Genomic DNA, 14,412 nt, shown 5'->3' on the forward strand with positions numbered 1-14,412 from the left:
CTGGGCAACAGAGCAAGACTCCGTCTTAAAGAAACAAAACAAAACTACAAACCAGTTTCTTTTAAAGCATGTTTTTTCTCTGTTAAAGAACCTTTCAGTGAGTAACACAGGACATACATTTACTATGATTATTAAGTCGTTTTTATCAGATGGTATTATTAAGTTTTTATCAAGTGGTATTAAAGGATTCATTTGTTTTACAGTATTATTATTCAACATGAATAGGAGAATAATTACAATTAAATTATTTACATTGATAATAATATCTTCAGTAATTTCTGATCACAGCAGTGTAGTTGGAATAAATTTTTTCACTATGGGACTCAACTGCCATGACAGTATGTGAAGTCCAAATTTTATTATCATTATGAGATTCTCTTTCAACATGTCACATTACATTAGATGACATACTTTGTCATATCAGGGAAATTTAAAATAAATTGCCAAGTTAAGATATACTTTAAAACTCAGAGCTCTTTATGCATTCATAAAAAGTACAAAGCTGATGGAGTTTAAATTTCAACTGTAATTCTAGTAGGCTGGAATCTTAAAAAAATTAGAAGAATCATTGTCCAATTTAGAAAAATTAATTAACCCTGAAAAGGGTCAAAGCTGAATTAGCTGTGGATATTTAAATGGGCAAGATAAATACTATCATGTGCTTTCATTTATTTATTACAGTAAAACATCTTTTGTGTCTCTACCAGAATCAAAGTAAGTGCTTTGCAGCTGGGTGTTGTGAGGCCAAGGCGGGCAGATCACTTGAGGTCGGGAGTTCAAGACCAGCCTGGCCAACATGGTGAAACCCCGTCTTTACTAAAAATACAAAAATTAGCCGGGTGTGGTGGCAGGCACCTGTAATCCCAGCTATTTGGGAGGCTGAGACAAGAAAATCGCTTGAACCCAGGAGGTGGAGGTTGCAGTGAGCCAAGATCCCGCCACTGCACTCCAGCCTGGGCGACAGTGAGATTCCATCTCAAAAAAAAAAAAAAAAAAAATGCTTTGCAAAACTGAGTTCTTATGCAAAGCATGTTTAGTTGATTTTCAATTTTAATGTACAGTTTTATAGTTAATTCTGTATCGTTTTAAAAAATAAACTTTATTTTTATAACAGTCTTATATTTATAGAAAAATTATGAAGATACTACAGGGACCCTGAATACCCTATACCCAGTTTCCTTACTGTTAATATCTTACATTATTGTGGTACATTAGTTAACAATGAATCAATATTGATACAAAGTTCCTACCTTATACAGATTTCCTTAGTTTTTACCTAATTCTGTATCATTTTTACCCCAAATTTTGCATTTTACAGTTGAGTATAGTGTATTACTTTAGCTAGAAAGAAACTCAGACAATAGTCTTATAATGTGAAATATTGTTGAATATTCATGACTATTGCTGCTTAAATGTAAGACATAAGCACATTTTTATTACTTAACAAAATTTTTATTTGTCTGACTTCTTTCACTTTTAGCTTACGAGGAAATATTTCAGTAAAAGCAGTTAAAAAAGAAGTAGAAAAGAAACTCCGATGTCTTCTTGCTGATTTACCGCTGCCCCCTGAGCTACCAGGAGGAGATGATCTCTCAAAAAGTCCAGAGGAAAAGAAAACAGCAACACAATTACATAGTAAAAGGAGGCCTAAGTATGTGCTTGCTTTCTACCTGCTCTTAAATTGACCGGCAGTGATTCTGGGTCATCAGAAGTTCATAAAACACTAAATTAAGGTTTAAAATAAAAAATGTACTTATTCTTTCAACTTAAATATATGAATTCTATTACAGTTTTGAAAAAATTCATAATTGCTTGCATTCCTATTCACAGTGACTAATAAAACCAAATTTAATTTTCCTTCATAATTTGTAATGTATTAATTTCCTGGGGTATTGTATTTGTTTAAGATATTTTCTGTTATTAAGAGATTGAACACAGAAACACTTAAATTGGGCAGAGTAGAAGTCAGCATTTAGTGAGCCCAAATAAAATTAGTAATGGGCAAGCTGCTATTACCTTTGCTTTTAGCTCCATTTTCTCCTATAAACAAATACATTCTTTGTTTTGCAAGAGGTGGAGTAGAAGGTGGTTTGAAATTTGTATCCTAAATTAGCTTCAAGTAAGTGCCCAGAGAGACCTTTTTCCCTTAAAACCTGTTAATCAGTTAAAGGCGGGCAACACTGGTGCTTTTTTTTTTTTTTAACTTCCTAACCAAGGGACAGTGAGGACTTTAAGTTAGATCTGATTTTAGAATTGCAGTTGAGGTAGTATGTAGTGTGTGTGTTTGAGGTCGTTTTCTAAACTGGCCGGGCACAGTGGCTCATGCCTGTAATCCCAGCACTTTGGGAGGCCGAGATGGGAGAATCACTTGAGTCCAGGAGTTTGATACCAGCTTGAGCAACATAGGGAAACCCCATCTCTACAAAAAAAAAAAAAAGAAAAAAGCCCGGTGTGGTGGTGCATGCCTGTGGTCCCAGCTGCTCAGGAGGCTAAGGCAGGAGTATCACCAGAGCCAAAGAGGTCAGGGCTGTAATGAGCTATGATCGTGTGCTACTGTACTCCAGCCTGGGCGACAAAGCAAGACCCTGTTTCCAAAAAAAAAAAAAAAAAAAAAAAGCCAAAAAATACTCTCTTCTTGAGCACTGTAATTTTATTCTTTTACTTGAATTTCTGTGATTTACTATAATATTAAAATACTACAAAATTATGTATCTTTTTGAAGAATGTAAGATTTTTGTCCTACCTATCCATCTGTATCTGCTTAAATGTGGATTCATGAGAGTTGGTTGTATTAATACCTTTTGTACTCTCTTAGACTGCAAAATCTTTTTTTTGATGTTTTTCAGATGATTTCATCCAGCCATAAGTCTAAATTTGTCAATAAGTTTTATAGTTAGATTTTTGTTAACATTCTTTATCAAACTCTTGTTTTTTAAAAGTAGATTATGTATATTGTTAATGGATGAAAAATAAAACTCCCTGGAGATTGATTAGAGAATTTTGACTCTTACTAGTGTTGGTTTCATCTACTCATTGAAAAATTACATTTTATTTTTGAAAACCCTTCATACAAGCTCTACTACTTTTTTTCTCAGTTTAGATACTTGTCTACAGAAGAAGAGTCAGTATATAGAAATGATACCTCAATTTTTATGATAACTTACAATACCAAATCAGTGTTACTTGTTTTGGATAGATGATGATAAATACTGCAAGAGTAGGGAAGAATAAAGAATATACAATTGGGTGGCAAGTACATATTGAGTTATTAGACAGTTTATTCAATTTGCTTGATTGTATATAAAAACTTTAGAACTATATTTGATAGAATATGTGGGCCTCGCTATGGTGAAATCAAAGAAAAAGATATTGACTGGGGAAAACGCTGCGTGGATAAATTTGATATCATCGGAATTATTGGAGAAGGTACTTACGGACAAGTTTACAAAGCCAGGGATAAAGACACTGGTAAGAATGCCAAGTTCTGGGGATCTTTTGGGCCTACGGAATGTACTTAGTTTGTGTTTCTTTTCTAATGTTTAGCTTTGGAAATTTTCCAAAAAAATTCAAATTTATTGTGCTTTTGTTTCATCTTGTTTTTAATTTTATTCTGTATATGCATTTTGTAAGTTATGAGTACATGTAAGTGAGTCTGTATATGTATATATTTTAAAAAGTGTTCCTTTAGTATTTGTGATATACTGTATGGTAGGATTTAGTTTTTCTTTCCTCTTTTATGGTGAGTAATTCTTACACTGTTATTAATCAGAGGGAAAGGTATCTTGACCTGAATTAATCTTACTAGTAAATTTTTTTTTGTCATAAGCCTTACACAACACTTTCATTTAGCCTTCAATTTTTCTCCTGCAGTAACTATCCTTGGAGGTCAATTTTAGCAGCTTAATCTTTCATAACATAATCAGGAACTCAGAGAAAGTTTTAAAAGGCTTCACAGGAGAAGCAAAAAGTAGCTGTGTCAGAAGCTATATATTTTACTTAATAATGCATAGAGCTAGTATTTTATCTTTCTTTACTCATAATTGCTTATTGAAATAAACCAATAGATTGGGCATGGTTGCTCATGCCTATAATCCCAGCACTTTGGGAGGCAGAGGCAGGGAGATGACCTAAGGCCAGGAGTTTGAGACCAGCCTGGCCAACATGAAGAAACCCTGTCTCTACCAAAGACACAAAAATTACCTGGGCATAGTGTCACATGCCCGTAAACCCAGCTACTCGGGAGGCTGAGGCTGGAACCCAGGGGGTGGAGGTTGTAGTGAACTGAGATTGTGCCACTGCACTCCAGCCTGAATGACAGAGCGAGACTCCACCTCAGAAAATAATAAAATAAAATAAAAACACACAAATTAGCCGGGTGTGGTGGCGGGCACCTATAATCCCAGCTACTTGGGAGGCTGAGGCAGGAGAATTGCTTGAACCCCGGAGGTGGAGGTTGCAGTGAGCCAAGATTGCGCCACTGCACTCCAGTCTGGGCAACAGAACGAGACTCTGTCTCAAGGAAAAAAACCAGTAGATTAAAACAGCACAGCTATTTGAGGCCATATAGTATATGGGAGGTGACTTTATTGTTAGAAACTACTGAGGGCAATTACTTCATAGAGTAATAATTAGTATTTATAATGATGTGTTATCAAAAACATTAAATTACAACTTTTAAAACTGTTAAGTAAAACCAGGACTCATACACAATATAGAAGGCATTCCATTAAAATTAATAGAATAAGTTGTAATGATTAAAAGAATACACCTCTTTCTTTTAGAAAATTTGTAAGAACATTTTTTTCTCCAAAGAAGTGGAATGAACAAACCTTTATTATAGTGAATTTTTTCTTATAATAGACTTTGTGTATGTGTGTGTATTTCATTTTCTATTTGGATCATTTCTGATACAAAGCTGAATCATACTTAAATTACGTGACAATTTAGTGTAGTGGGGAAGAACGTATATTTTTGAGGCAAGTAACTGGATTTTGAATTCCAGTTTTACTACTAGGTAACTGGCCAGGTTTGGGCAAGTAATATGTCTGAGCATATTTTTTTCACTGATAAGAGTTTTTCTCTATTCAGAGAAATTTTATGCATACATAGCATATGGGCTATATTTGTCTTTCCCTTGTTCACTTTAAAAAAAAAAATGACAGTGTGATATACCCAGTCTTCAGCATCTTTTTTTTTTGAGGCGGAGTCTTGCACTATCGCCCAGGCTGAAGTGCAGTGGTGTGATCTCGGCTGACTGCAGCCTCCACCTCCCAGGTTCAAGTGATTCTCCTGCCTCAGCAACCCAAGTTGCTGAGGTTATAGGTGCCCAGCTAATTTTTTGTGTTTTTTGTAGAGTTGGGGTTTCACTATGTTGGCCAGGTTGGTCTCGAACTCCTGACCTCGTGATCTGTCCTCCTCAGCCTCCCAAAGTGCTGGGATTACAGGAATGAGCTACCGCATCCGGCCTAGCATCTTTCTGTTTTCTTTTTATTTTTTTCCAAGTGAATGTAAAAGCATCTTACTTTATTCACTGAATATATAAATGGGGAGCATAATATATTTGGACTTAGCTCATTTTTAACAGTTGTATAGTATTCCCTGGTTTATATAAATATTACATAATTTGTTCAATGACGGACTTAATTTTTTGGAAATATAAGTATTGGTATATTGGAAACAAACGTATTTTGTGGGTTGTATTTTTGAGAAGTAAGAACAGAATTAAATTAAAATACATTTAAAGTTAAGAAAAATGTCATCTGCTTTTGTCAGCTGGTAACCTGATTTTATTAAATTCCTTAATAGGAGAAATGGTAGCCTTAAAAAAAGTACGTCTGGATAATGAAAAGGAAGGCTTTCCAATTACAGCAATTCGAGAAATTAAAATTCTCCGGCAGCTTACCCATCAGAGTATTATCAATATGAAGGAAATAGTGACTGATAAAGAAGATGCTTTGGATTTCAAGAAGGACAAAGGTATGTGCGCATATTTAAATAACTAATTCTTTGTATTCATGATTAATATTGCTAACTTGCAAATTTTTTAATAGATTTGACTATTTGAGTAATTAGATACTATTGCTCTAATGTGAAACTATATTTTTAAGTTTGGTAGAGTTGAAGAATTGATTGATTTACTTTAGTGGGTTTTGAGTAAACTTCATAAAGGGTATTTGCCAATGTTACACATAAAGTATTCAGTAGTAATACGTGTTTTTTTTGACATCAGTGTCTAGTTTTTAGAGTTCATTTTTTAGTAGTTGAAAAACCAGTTCGTAGTAGTAGTATTTTTACTCTACATTTTTATGCTACAAATGCCTTAACATACAAGGAAACTTTATGGTAGGCATATGTATTATTTCTGAAAGTGTGGAGGCAAAAATCATACTTGAAATTGCCTTTAATAATCTATAGTGGGGTATGTATATATGTATAGTTATTATTTAGTAGAGAAGCTGACAAAAAATTAGCCTGCTTATTAAAGTAGTTATTATAGGGCATATGATGGGTGAAAGCAGTGCTCTACTGCTGGTATGTTTTACATCTTAGATTTTAGATTTAAATCTTTATACAATCTTATATTAAATCTTATATTTAAGATGTAAATATAGGATCTTTATATGAATCTTATATTTAAATCTTCATGAGATTGTAGAACCAAAGTTTACTGACTATATTCTGAGGTTTGCAAACAGCAAAACTTTTTTTCAGACTAAATCTAACATAAAACAGACACAGTGTTGCACATCTATAAGCCAAACACTTTGTGAGTCCAGGGTGTGAGGCGCACTTGAGCCCAGGAGTTCAAGACCAGCCTGGGCAACATAATGAGAGCCCATCTCTACAAAAAAAAATCAGAAAATTAGCCCTGCATGGTGGTGCATGCCTGTGGTTCCATTTACTCAGGAGGCTGAGGCAGGAGGATCTCGAGTGCAGGAGATGGAGGCTTCAGTGAACTGTGATTGCACCCTGCACTCCAGTCTGGGTGACAGATTAAGACCTTGTCTCTCAAAACGAAAAGAAAAAGATTAAAGTAGGAATGTTCTGATTGAACATGGTACTTAGCCTTCTGTCTTCCCCAGCTACACACACACAGTCTCTCTCTCTCTCTCTCTCTCTCACTCTCACTCTCTCACTCTCACTCTTCTGGGGGACACAATTCAAAATGATTGATAAACTACATGGTAGTTATTTTGCATAAAGGAACTGTTTGAAAGTACAATATGGAGTTCAGAATCATCTTTTTAATTGATGTCACTTCTGTTACTTTTTGTCCCTAGTAAAGCTTGCATTTCTCAGCCTGACTTTTACCCTGGTTTGTCTTTTCAACTTTATTTTTCATTACTACTTATTGTGTGGTAGAAGGGGTACTGGTGTGACTTGAATTAGAATATCTGGGTCTTGAGACTGAGTGCATTAGTGGTGTGGGCTTATTAGTAAGGCTTTTAGCCCTTTTGAGTCTGTTATCCCTTCATCCATAAAAGGGAAACATTATCTATCATGGTAAGAATTAAGACTTTTCAACGTGAAAGTATTGTGCAAATGCTGTTTGTTTTGCATTAACCTCATGCTCTAGCTAAATTAGTATATTTGCTTTTCCTCCAGCATACCTGGGCCGTCCTGCTTTTTTGATCTGTGAGATCACCTCCCTGCTTGCTTCTCCAATCCCATCTATGCCATTTTGATTGCCCACCAGGCTTCACAGACACACACATACCCACACACTCATTCACACATGCACACATGCACAATTTGAAAGGCTAATTTTTCACGCCTGAGGTCTCAGCCTGAATGTTGCTTTATTCATTAGTGAGGCCTTACCTTATCAGTCTTCCCACTTTCCACTACGTATAGACACAGACAATTTAATATTTCCTAATAAGTGGGAATAATTATAATGGTTTGTTACTTGTTTCTGTGCAGATAGATGGGAACCATACCTGTTTTCTTCACTGTTGTGCCTCCTGCCTAGCTCAGTGGCTGGACCATGGAATGTGCTGAATGACTAATTGCTGAATGAATATATGAGATCTATTTTTTTAAATAATCCTATTTATACTTTAATACTTAAACAGTACTATCTGTGAATGTAGTAATAGTCTTCCAGGTATTACAATTATGGTCATAATTTATTTTCTTTATCAGGTTATAAATTCCCTGAGCCTTTTTTTGCTTTGTTTTTAGTTATATTTCTCCTCAGTGCCTAGCGCTGCACTTCAGAAATCATAGATTTTCATGTTATTTGCACTCTTCATCATCTTTCTTCCTACCATAATCCTGTTTGTAATTCTATGAGTCATGATAAATAGGAATGTGTTTTACTATGTGAGAAGTTACATGTAGGTACCTGGAATTAGTTAAATGCATTAGTGTATGTGAGAAGTTATAAAATTTAAAACATAATTCTTTCTTAAATGAATCTAATAATTTTGATGGGAACTATGATGAAGCAACATATTTTCTGAAAAGGGAACTAGATTTGAAGTCTAATCCTGACCACGGTAGCTGTATGACATTATGCTAATTGTGATTGCCATACTGTGTGGTATTAAACTAATTTTAATTGTCTAGTTAGAGCATAAAGACAGTTCAGTAACACTGGTTAAATGTTACGGGCTAGTCTAAAATGAGTGTATTGGAATGTATAAACATTAAAAAGTAAAAGTTTAGACTTAACAATGTAAATATGAAAATTAGAAACAATACAAAAATCAAGTAAAAATATTAACTTTTAAAAATATAAACATTGCATTGTTATAACTAACTAAGCTATTAGTTGTGTAAGAGAAACATCATAAATGCCCCGTGCAGTGGCTCATGCCTGTAATCCCAGCACTTGGGGAAAGCCGAGGTGGGTGGATCACTCGACTGACGTCAGGAGTTGTTCGAGACCAGCCTGGCCAACATGGTGAAACCCATCTCAACCAAAAATACAAAAATTAGCCAGGCATGGTGGTGCGTGCCTATAGTCCCAGCTACTCAGGAGGTTGAAGCAGGAGAATTGTTTGAACCCAGGAGGTGGAGGTTGCAGTGAGCCGAGATTGCACCATTGCACTCCAGCTTAAGCAACAGAGCGAGACTCCTGTGTCTAAAAAAAAAAAAAAAAAAAGGAAAACATCATAAATATATTTTCTTAAAACTTGGCTTTACTTAAAAATGAGAAAAAGTTAATCATGAAGGTTATTAATTTCAATTAATTATTGAAAGTAAAAAAAATTTTTTTGGTTTTTTTTTTGTGACCCAAGTCTTGCTCTGTTGCCCAGGCTAGAGTGCAGTGGCACGGTCTCAGCTCATTGCAATCTCTGCCTCTCAGATTCAAGCTATTTTCGTGCCTCAGCCTTCCAAGTAGCCAGGATTACAGGTGTACGTCACTACAGTGAACTAATTTTTAATTTTTATGTTTTTAGTAGAGATGGGGTTTCGCTATGTTGGCCAGGCTGGTCTGGAACTCCTGACCTTAAGTGATCTGCCTGCCTCGGCCTCCCAAAGTGCTTGCATTACAGGCTTGAGCCCCCGTACCCTGCCAAAAGTGAAATTTTATTTCATCTTAAAGAAGGAATTATTCTTAAGAAACAGAGGGTTAAGTGGTATCACCGGGTCATGGGTATATTTTTGTGCAGAAACAGATGCTGAAGAGGCTTTTTCTTGTTTTTTTTTTTTTTGTTGTTGTTGTTGTTGTTGTTGTTTGTTTTGTTTTGTTTTTTCTTTGAGACAGGGTCTTACTCTGTCACCCAAGCTAGAGTGCAGTGGCATGCAATCAGGGCTCACTGCAGACTTGACCCCAGGCGATCCTCCTGCCTCAGCCTCCCAAGCAGCTGGGACCACAGGCGCATGACAGCATGCCTGGCTAATTTTTAAAAAAGTGATTTGTAGAGATGAGGCTTGTCGTGTTCCCCAGGCCGGCCTCAAACTTCTGGGCTCAATTGATCCTCCTGCCTCGGCCTCCCATAGTGCTGGGACTATAGGTGTGAGTTGTTACACCTGGCCTGAAGAAACTTTTTCTAAACTAATTGGGGGAATGGACAGGGGATAAACTGATTCTGAAATTTCCTCCTAACTCTTTCATCTTCATGTAGTTTCATCTCTTTTAATCACTTTGAAGGGAACTTTGAACCTTTTTGTCTGATTTTTAAAATCTTTTATTGTTAACAAGGTGGGGTTTTGGGATCAGAGAGCTTTTCCTGTTCTTCTAGATACTCAGTTTCTTCATGTATGGAAGGAGAGTGGGATGCAGTTACTTACATTAGTTTCAGTATTTATGTTCATATTTCACTGTTCAAAAAGTCTTTGAACTGTTCAGTGTTTATATTATAACAGATTGTGAATGGAGATGCATTTGCTGAAAATAGAATTAATTTGTGATATAAGCTTTTCTTTGTTACTTTCTTCCTTTCACTGAGGATTATAAAGTTATAGAAGAATACTTTCTGAATGAGTAAAATAATATTTAATTAAATATTAAACATTTTAGTGCTGTTTACAATTATCTGGGTAGGCTGGGCATGGTGGCTCACACCTGTAATCCCAGCACTTTGGGAGGCTGAGGCGGGTGGATCACCTGAGGTCAGGAGTTCCAGACCAGCCTGGCCAAGAGGCCAGCTGGGTGTGGGGACACGTGCGTGTAATCCCAGCTACTACGGAGGCTGAGGCAGGAGAATCACTTGAACCCGGGAGGCAGAGGTTGCAGTGAGCCGAGATCGTGCCACTGCATTCCAGCCTGGGCGACAGAGTGAGACTGTGTCTCAAAAAAAAAAAAAAAAAAAAAAAATTCTCTTGGTAGAGAAGACTTTTATGCTGTATAAAGTAAAAACTCGAGTCATTGATCTTTATTTCAAGATGTAAATTTTCAGTGTTCAGATTTAAAAAATTCGTCAACTGAAATGTACCTGTTTCTACTGATAAGACCTACACATTAACATTCTTCTTTTTCTTCTTCTGCCCCACCCCCAAAAAGGTACCAACTCTGCTTTGTAACAGTACTACACAGAGGGGTAGAATCCTAAAACTATGAATCTGTGACCTTATACCTTAACTGTAAATTTCACATAAAACCTTCCTACTTAACAAAACAGTGTTTTGGTACTTAACATGGTATTCTGGACACCCAAACATCAGTATTATAATTACTATCCCCTAATTAATTTAGCTGTAATACTTGGAATATTAGTGTTTTTATAATGAGGAATTCGAATTAGAGCACTCTACTGTGGAATTTTCCTAAAAATCAGAAGACAGTATTCTATAGTAAATGCTTGTGGCAACATGTCACTGTGTGGTCCAGGGAAGAAGTCCTCACATGTCACTTCCTCTGTAGTCTCTGATTCACAAACAGTGTTAGGTGCTCCCGTATACTTGAATTGCATGTCATACATAATTCTGTAATAGTACTTTCATATAACTTGTATTTTTGCTTTGTTTTGTTTTTGTTTTGAGACGGAATCTCGCTCTGTCACCCAGGCTGGAGTGCAGTGGTACAATCTTGGCTTACTGCAACCTCTGCCTCCCGGGTTCAAGTGATTCTCCTGTCTCAGCCGCCCGAGTAGCTGGGATTACAGACGTCTGCCACCACGCCCAGCTAATTTTTTTCTGTTTTTAGTAGAGACGGGGTTTCACTGTGTTGGCCAGGCTGGTTTTGAACTCTTGACCTCACGTGATCCACCCACCTCGGCCTCCCAAAGTGCTAGGATTACAGGCGTGAACCACCGTGCCCAGCCATAACTTGTATTTTCATATAACTTGTCATGTTTTCATATCTTATTCTTACTGTATTTCTGAGAGCAGGGACTGAATTTTATTCTTTGTATTCATTGTGTGCAGCCCACAGTTGATTATCATTAAATTTTGAGTAAGTGAATGAATGAAATGGAGAGTTCGGAAGGTTCTATGGAATAGGTGGAATGTTAAAGGTGGGTGCAGTTTGGATAGGTATAGTGGAGGGCATTCTAATTATTAGTTGTCATGACTTGTTTTTACAAGACAATGAAAGACTGGCATATCCCCTAAAGAATACCTAGCCTCCAAATTATTTACCTTGTGTTTTTCTAGGCCTGAATTTATATTCCCGCAGTTTAGAACTGCTGATATCTCCTGAGGTTTGAGAAGAAAGCAACATTGATTTGTTCATTCTTTCTTACCACAAATGTTTATTGTGCTAGGTTCTAGATAGAGCTGGGCTGGCCAATGCAGTAGCCATTAGCCACATGTAGCTATTTAAGTTAATTAGTATTAAATAAAATAAAAAGTTTAGTTTCTTAACTGCACTGTTCATGTTCCAAGTGCTCTGTAGCTACATGTAGCTACCGACTACATTTTGGACAGTGAAGTTACAGAACATTTTCATTATCTTAGCATTGAATAATGCCCATCTGAATACTGGGGATGTTAAACCAAATCTGGTCCCTAACTCAACCTAGTTTCTGGAACCAGAAGAATCTGCAAACACTGCTAGAACTGAATCAAACTTATATATGAATGACAAACCTGTTTCTGCCTAGAGATTTTTCTTTATTGTTAGTTAATGTGTAATTGTTGGAATTTCAGTTGAAGGTGTTAAGTTTCAAAAGAAGTGAACAAACTTAAGCGATAACTCACTGTGGAACATACCCAATAAGTCAGGGAGCTTTGCTAAGGAGTCTGTTCTTAGCAACTGTAAACTGTGTTATCTTTTTTTTCCCCTCCTAAAAAGAGAAATGAACTTGCAGGGTTTTTTTAATTGAAAATAACATGTTTCTGTAACAGTGGGGCTTCCAGCAGCACATTTAAGGCAGGGTTGAAAGTCACTCATAAGTTACTTTTTTTTCTTTTATAGTGGGGGTTACCTATATTGTGTTATCCATTATGTTATGTAAAAGATAAAACTTACAAAATAGTCTCCATTCTACATTTTACTTTTATCTGGAATTTTATGTGAAATTTACAATTAAGATATAGGGTCAGGGATTCATAGTTTTAGGATTCTACCCCTCTGGTGTAGTACTGTTACTTTGTAGAGTTAGTACCTTTTTTGGGGTGGGGCAGAAGAGGAGAAAGAAGAATGTTAATGTGTAGGTTTTGTTTGCTTGATTATAAAATAAATATTTGTCATCTATTTGAAAAACAAAGTATAAAGGAGAAAAGAAGTTGACCCAGATACTGTCACTATCATCATTTGTCTATATTTTCCTCTAGTGTCTTTTTTCTCACATCTATGTGATTATTACCAAATGAAGGTTCTGCTTCTTTTAATGTCTTATTTAATAAAATGCTTTTGTAATGGCATAATGTCACTTGGGTGAAATGTAGCCTGAATTATATTTTATTCCTCCATTTTGTGTATTTAAGTTCCTTTGGACATTTCATTATAGTTCCTTCTATTGAAGCTTTATGCTTGGATATTCTAGGAGGTACCTGCCACTGTTCATATGCCTTTAGCTAAAGCAGAGGCTTCATGTGCTAGGAAAAGTCCTAATCAATTCTTAATTACTGGTTTGGTTAGGAATGAAGTATTGAGGATAAAAGTCTTACATAATGAGCAGCTGTTGCATCAATCCTAGCAGTCAGTGGGTCATAGATACTAGAACCAGATTTCCTACCATTCTTAGTATCCTTATTGGTAAACTTTTTTTTTTTTTTAACATTTGATTATTTCCTTAAATAGATCAATATGAATTGAATTGATAGACCGAAGTTTTTAAATTCTGAAACTTCTTGACATATATTACCAAGTTGTTTTCCAGAAAAAAGGTGCCAATTTATACTCCTAAATCCAGGGTACACTTCACAACCTAGAAGTAGAAGGGAACTGCCTCAACCTGATAAAGGACATCTTATGAAAAACAGGGATATCTGCTTCTACCACTTGTATTCAGCATTGTACTGGAGGTTCTTGCCAGGACAGTTAGTCAAGAAACTGAAATAAAAGGTGTCCAAGTGGGAAAAGAAGAAGTAAAACTCTCTTTAGTTTGTGTGTGTGTATATTTGTGCATGAAAATATAGAAAATCCTCTGGACTCCACCAAAACAGTATACCCCAACCTTTTTGACACCAGGGAGTGGTTTCATAGAAGACCATTTTTCCACGGGCTGTGGGGGAAGTGGGGATGGTTTTGGGGTGATTCAAGCACGTTACATTTATTGTGTACTTTTTTATTATCATAATATATAATAATTAACAACTCACCATAATGTAGAATCAGTGGGAGTCCTGAGCTTGTTTTCCTGCAACTAGATGATCCCATCTCAGGGCGATGGGAGACAGTGACAGATCATCAGGCATCAGATTCTTGTAAGTAGTGTGCAACCTAGATCCCTCACATGCACAGTTCACACTAGGGTTTGTGCTCCTCTGAGAATCTAATGCTGCTGCTGATCTGACAGGAGGCGGAGCTCAGGCAGTAATGTGAGCAGTGGGGACTGACTGTAAATACAGATGGAG

General features: G+C 36.2%; 1 protein-coding gene across 2 annotated transcripts in view; it reads left to right on the forward strand.

The window, feature by feature from the left end:
- CDK13 (cyclin dependent kinase 13) overlaps window positions 1-14,412 on the forward strand; it is a 126,995-nt gene that overhangs the window by 38,280 nt on the left and 74,303 nt on the right. For both annotated transcript variants that reach the window (XM_050783297.1, XM_050783298.1), the window contains exons 3-5: window positions 1,481-1,651; window positions 3,329-3,468; window positions 5,806-5,976. In XM_050783297.1, coding sequence (XP_050639254.1) covers window positions 1,481-1,651; window positions 3,329-3,468; window positions 5,806-5,976 — 482 coding nt within the window. The remainder of the gene's footprint in view (window positions 1-1,480; window positions 1,652-3,328; window positions 3,469-5,805; window positions 5,977-14,412) is intronic.

Source organism: Macaca thibetana, chromosome 3 (genome assembly GCF_024542745.1).
Source record: "Macaca thibetana thibetana isolate TM-01 chromosome 3, ASM2454274v1, whole genome shotgun sequence".
In the NCBI taxonomy this organism is placed as follows: Eukaryota; Metazoa; Chordata; class Mammalia; order Primates; family Cercopithecidae; genus Macaca; species Macaca thibetana.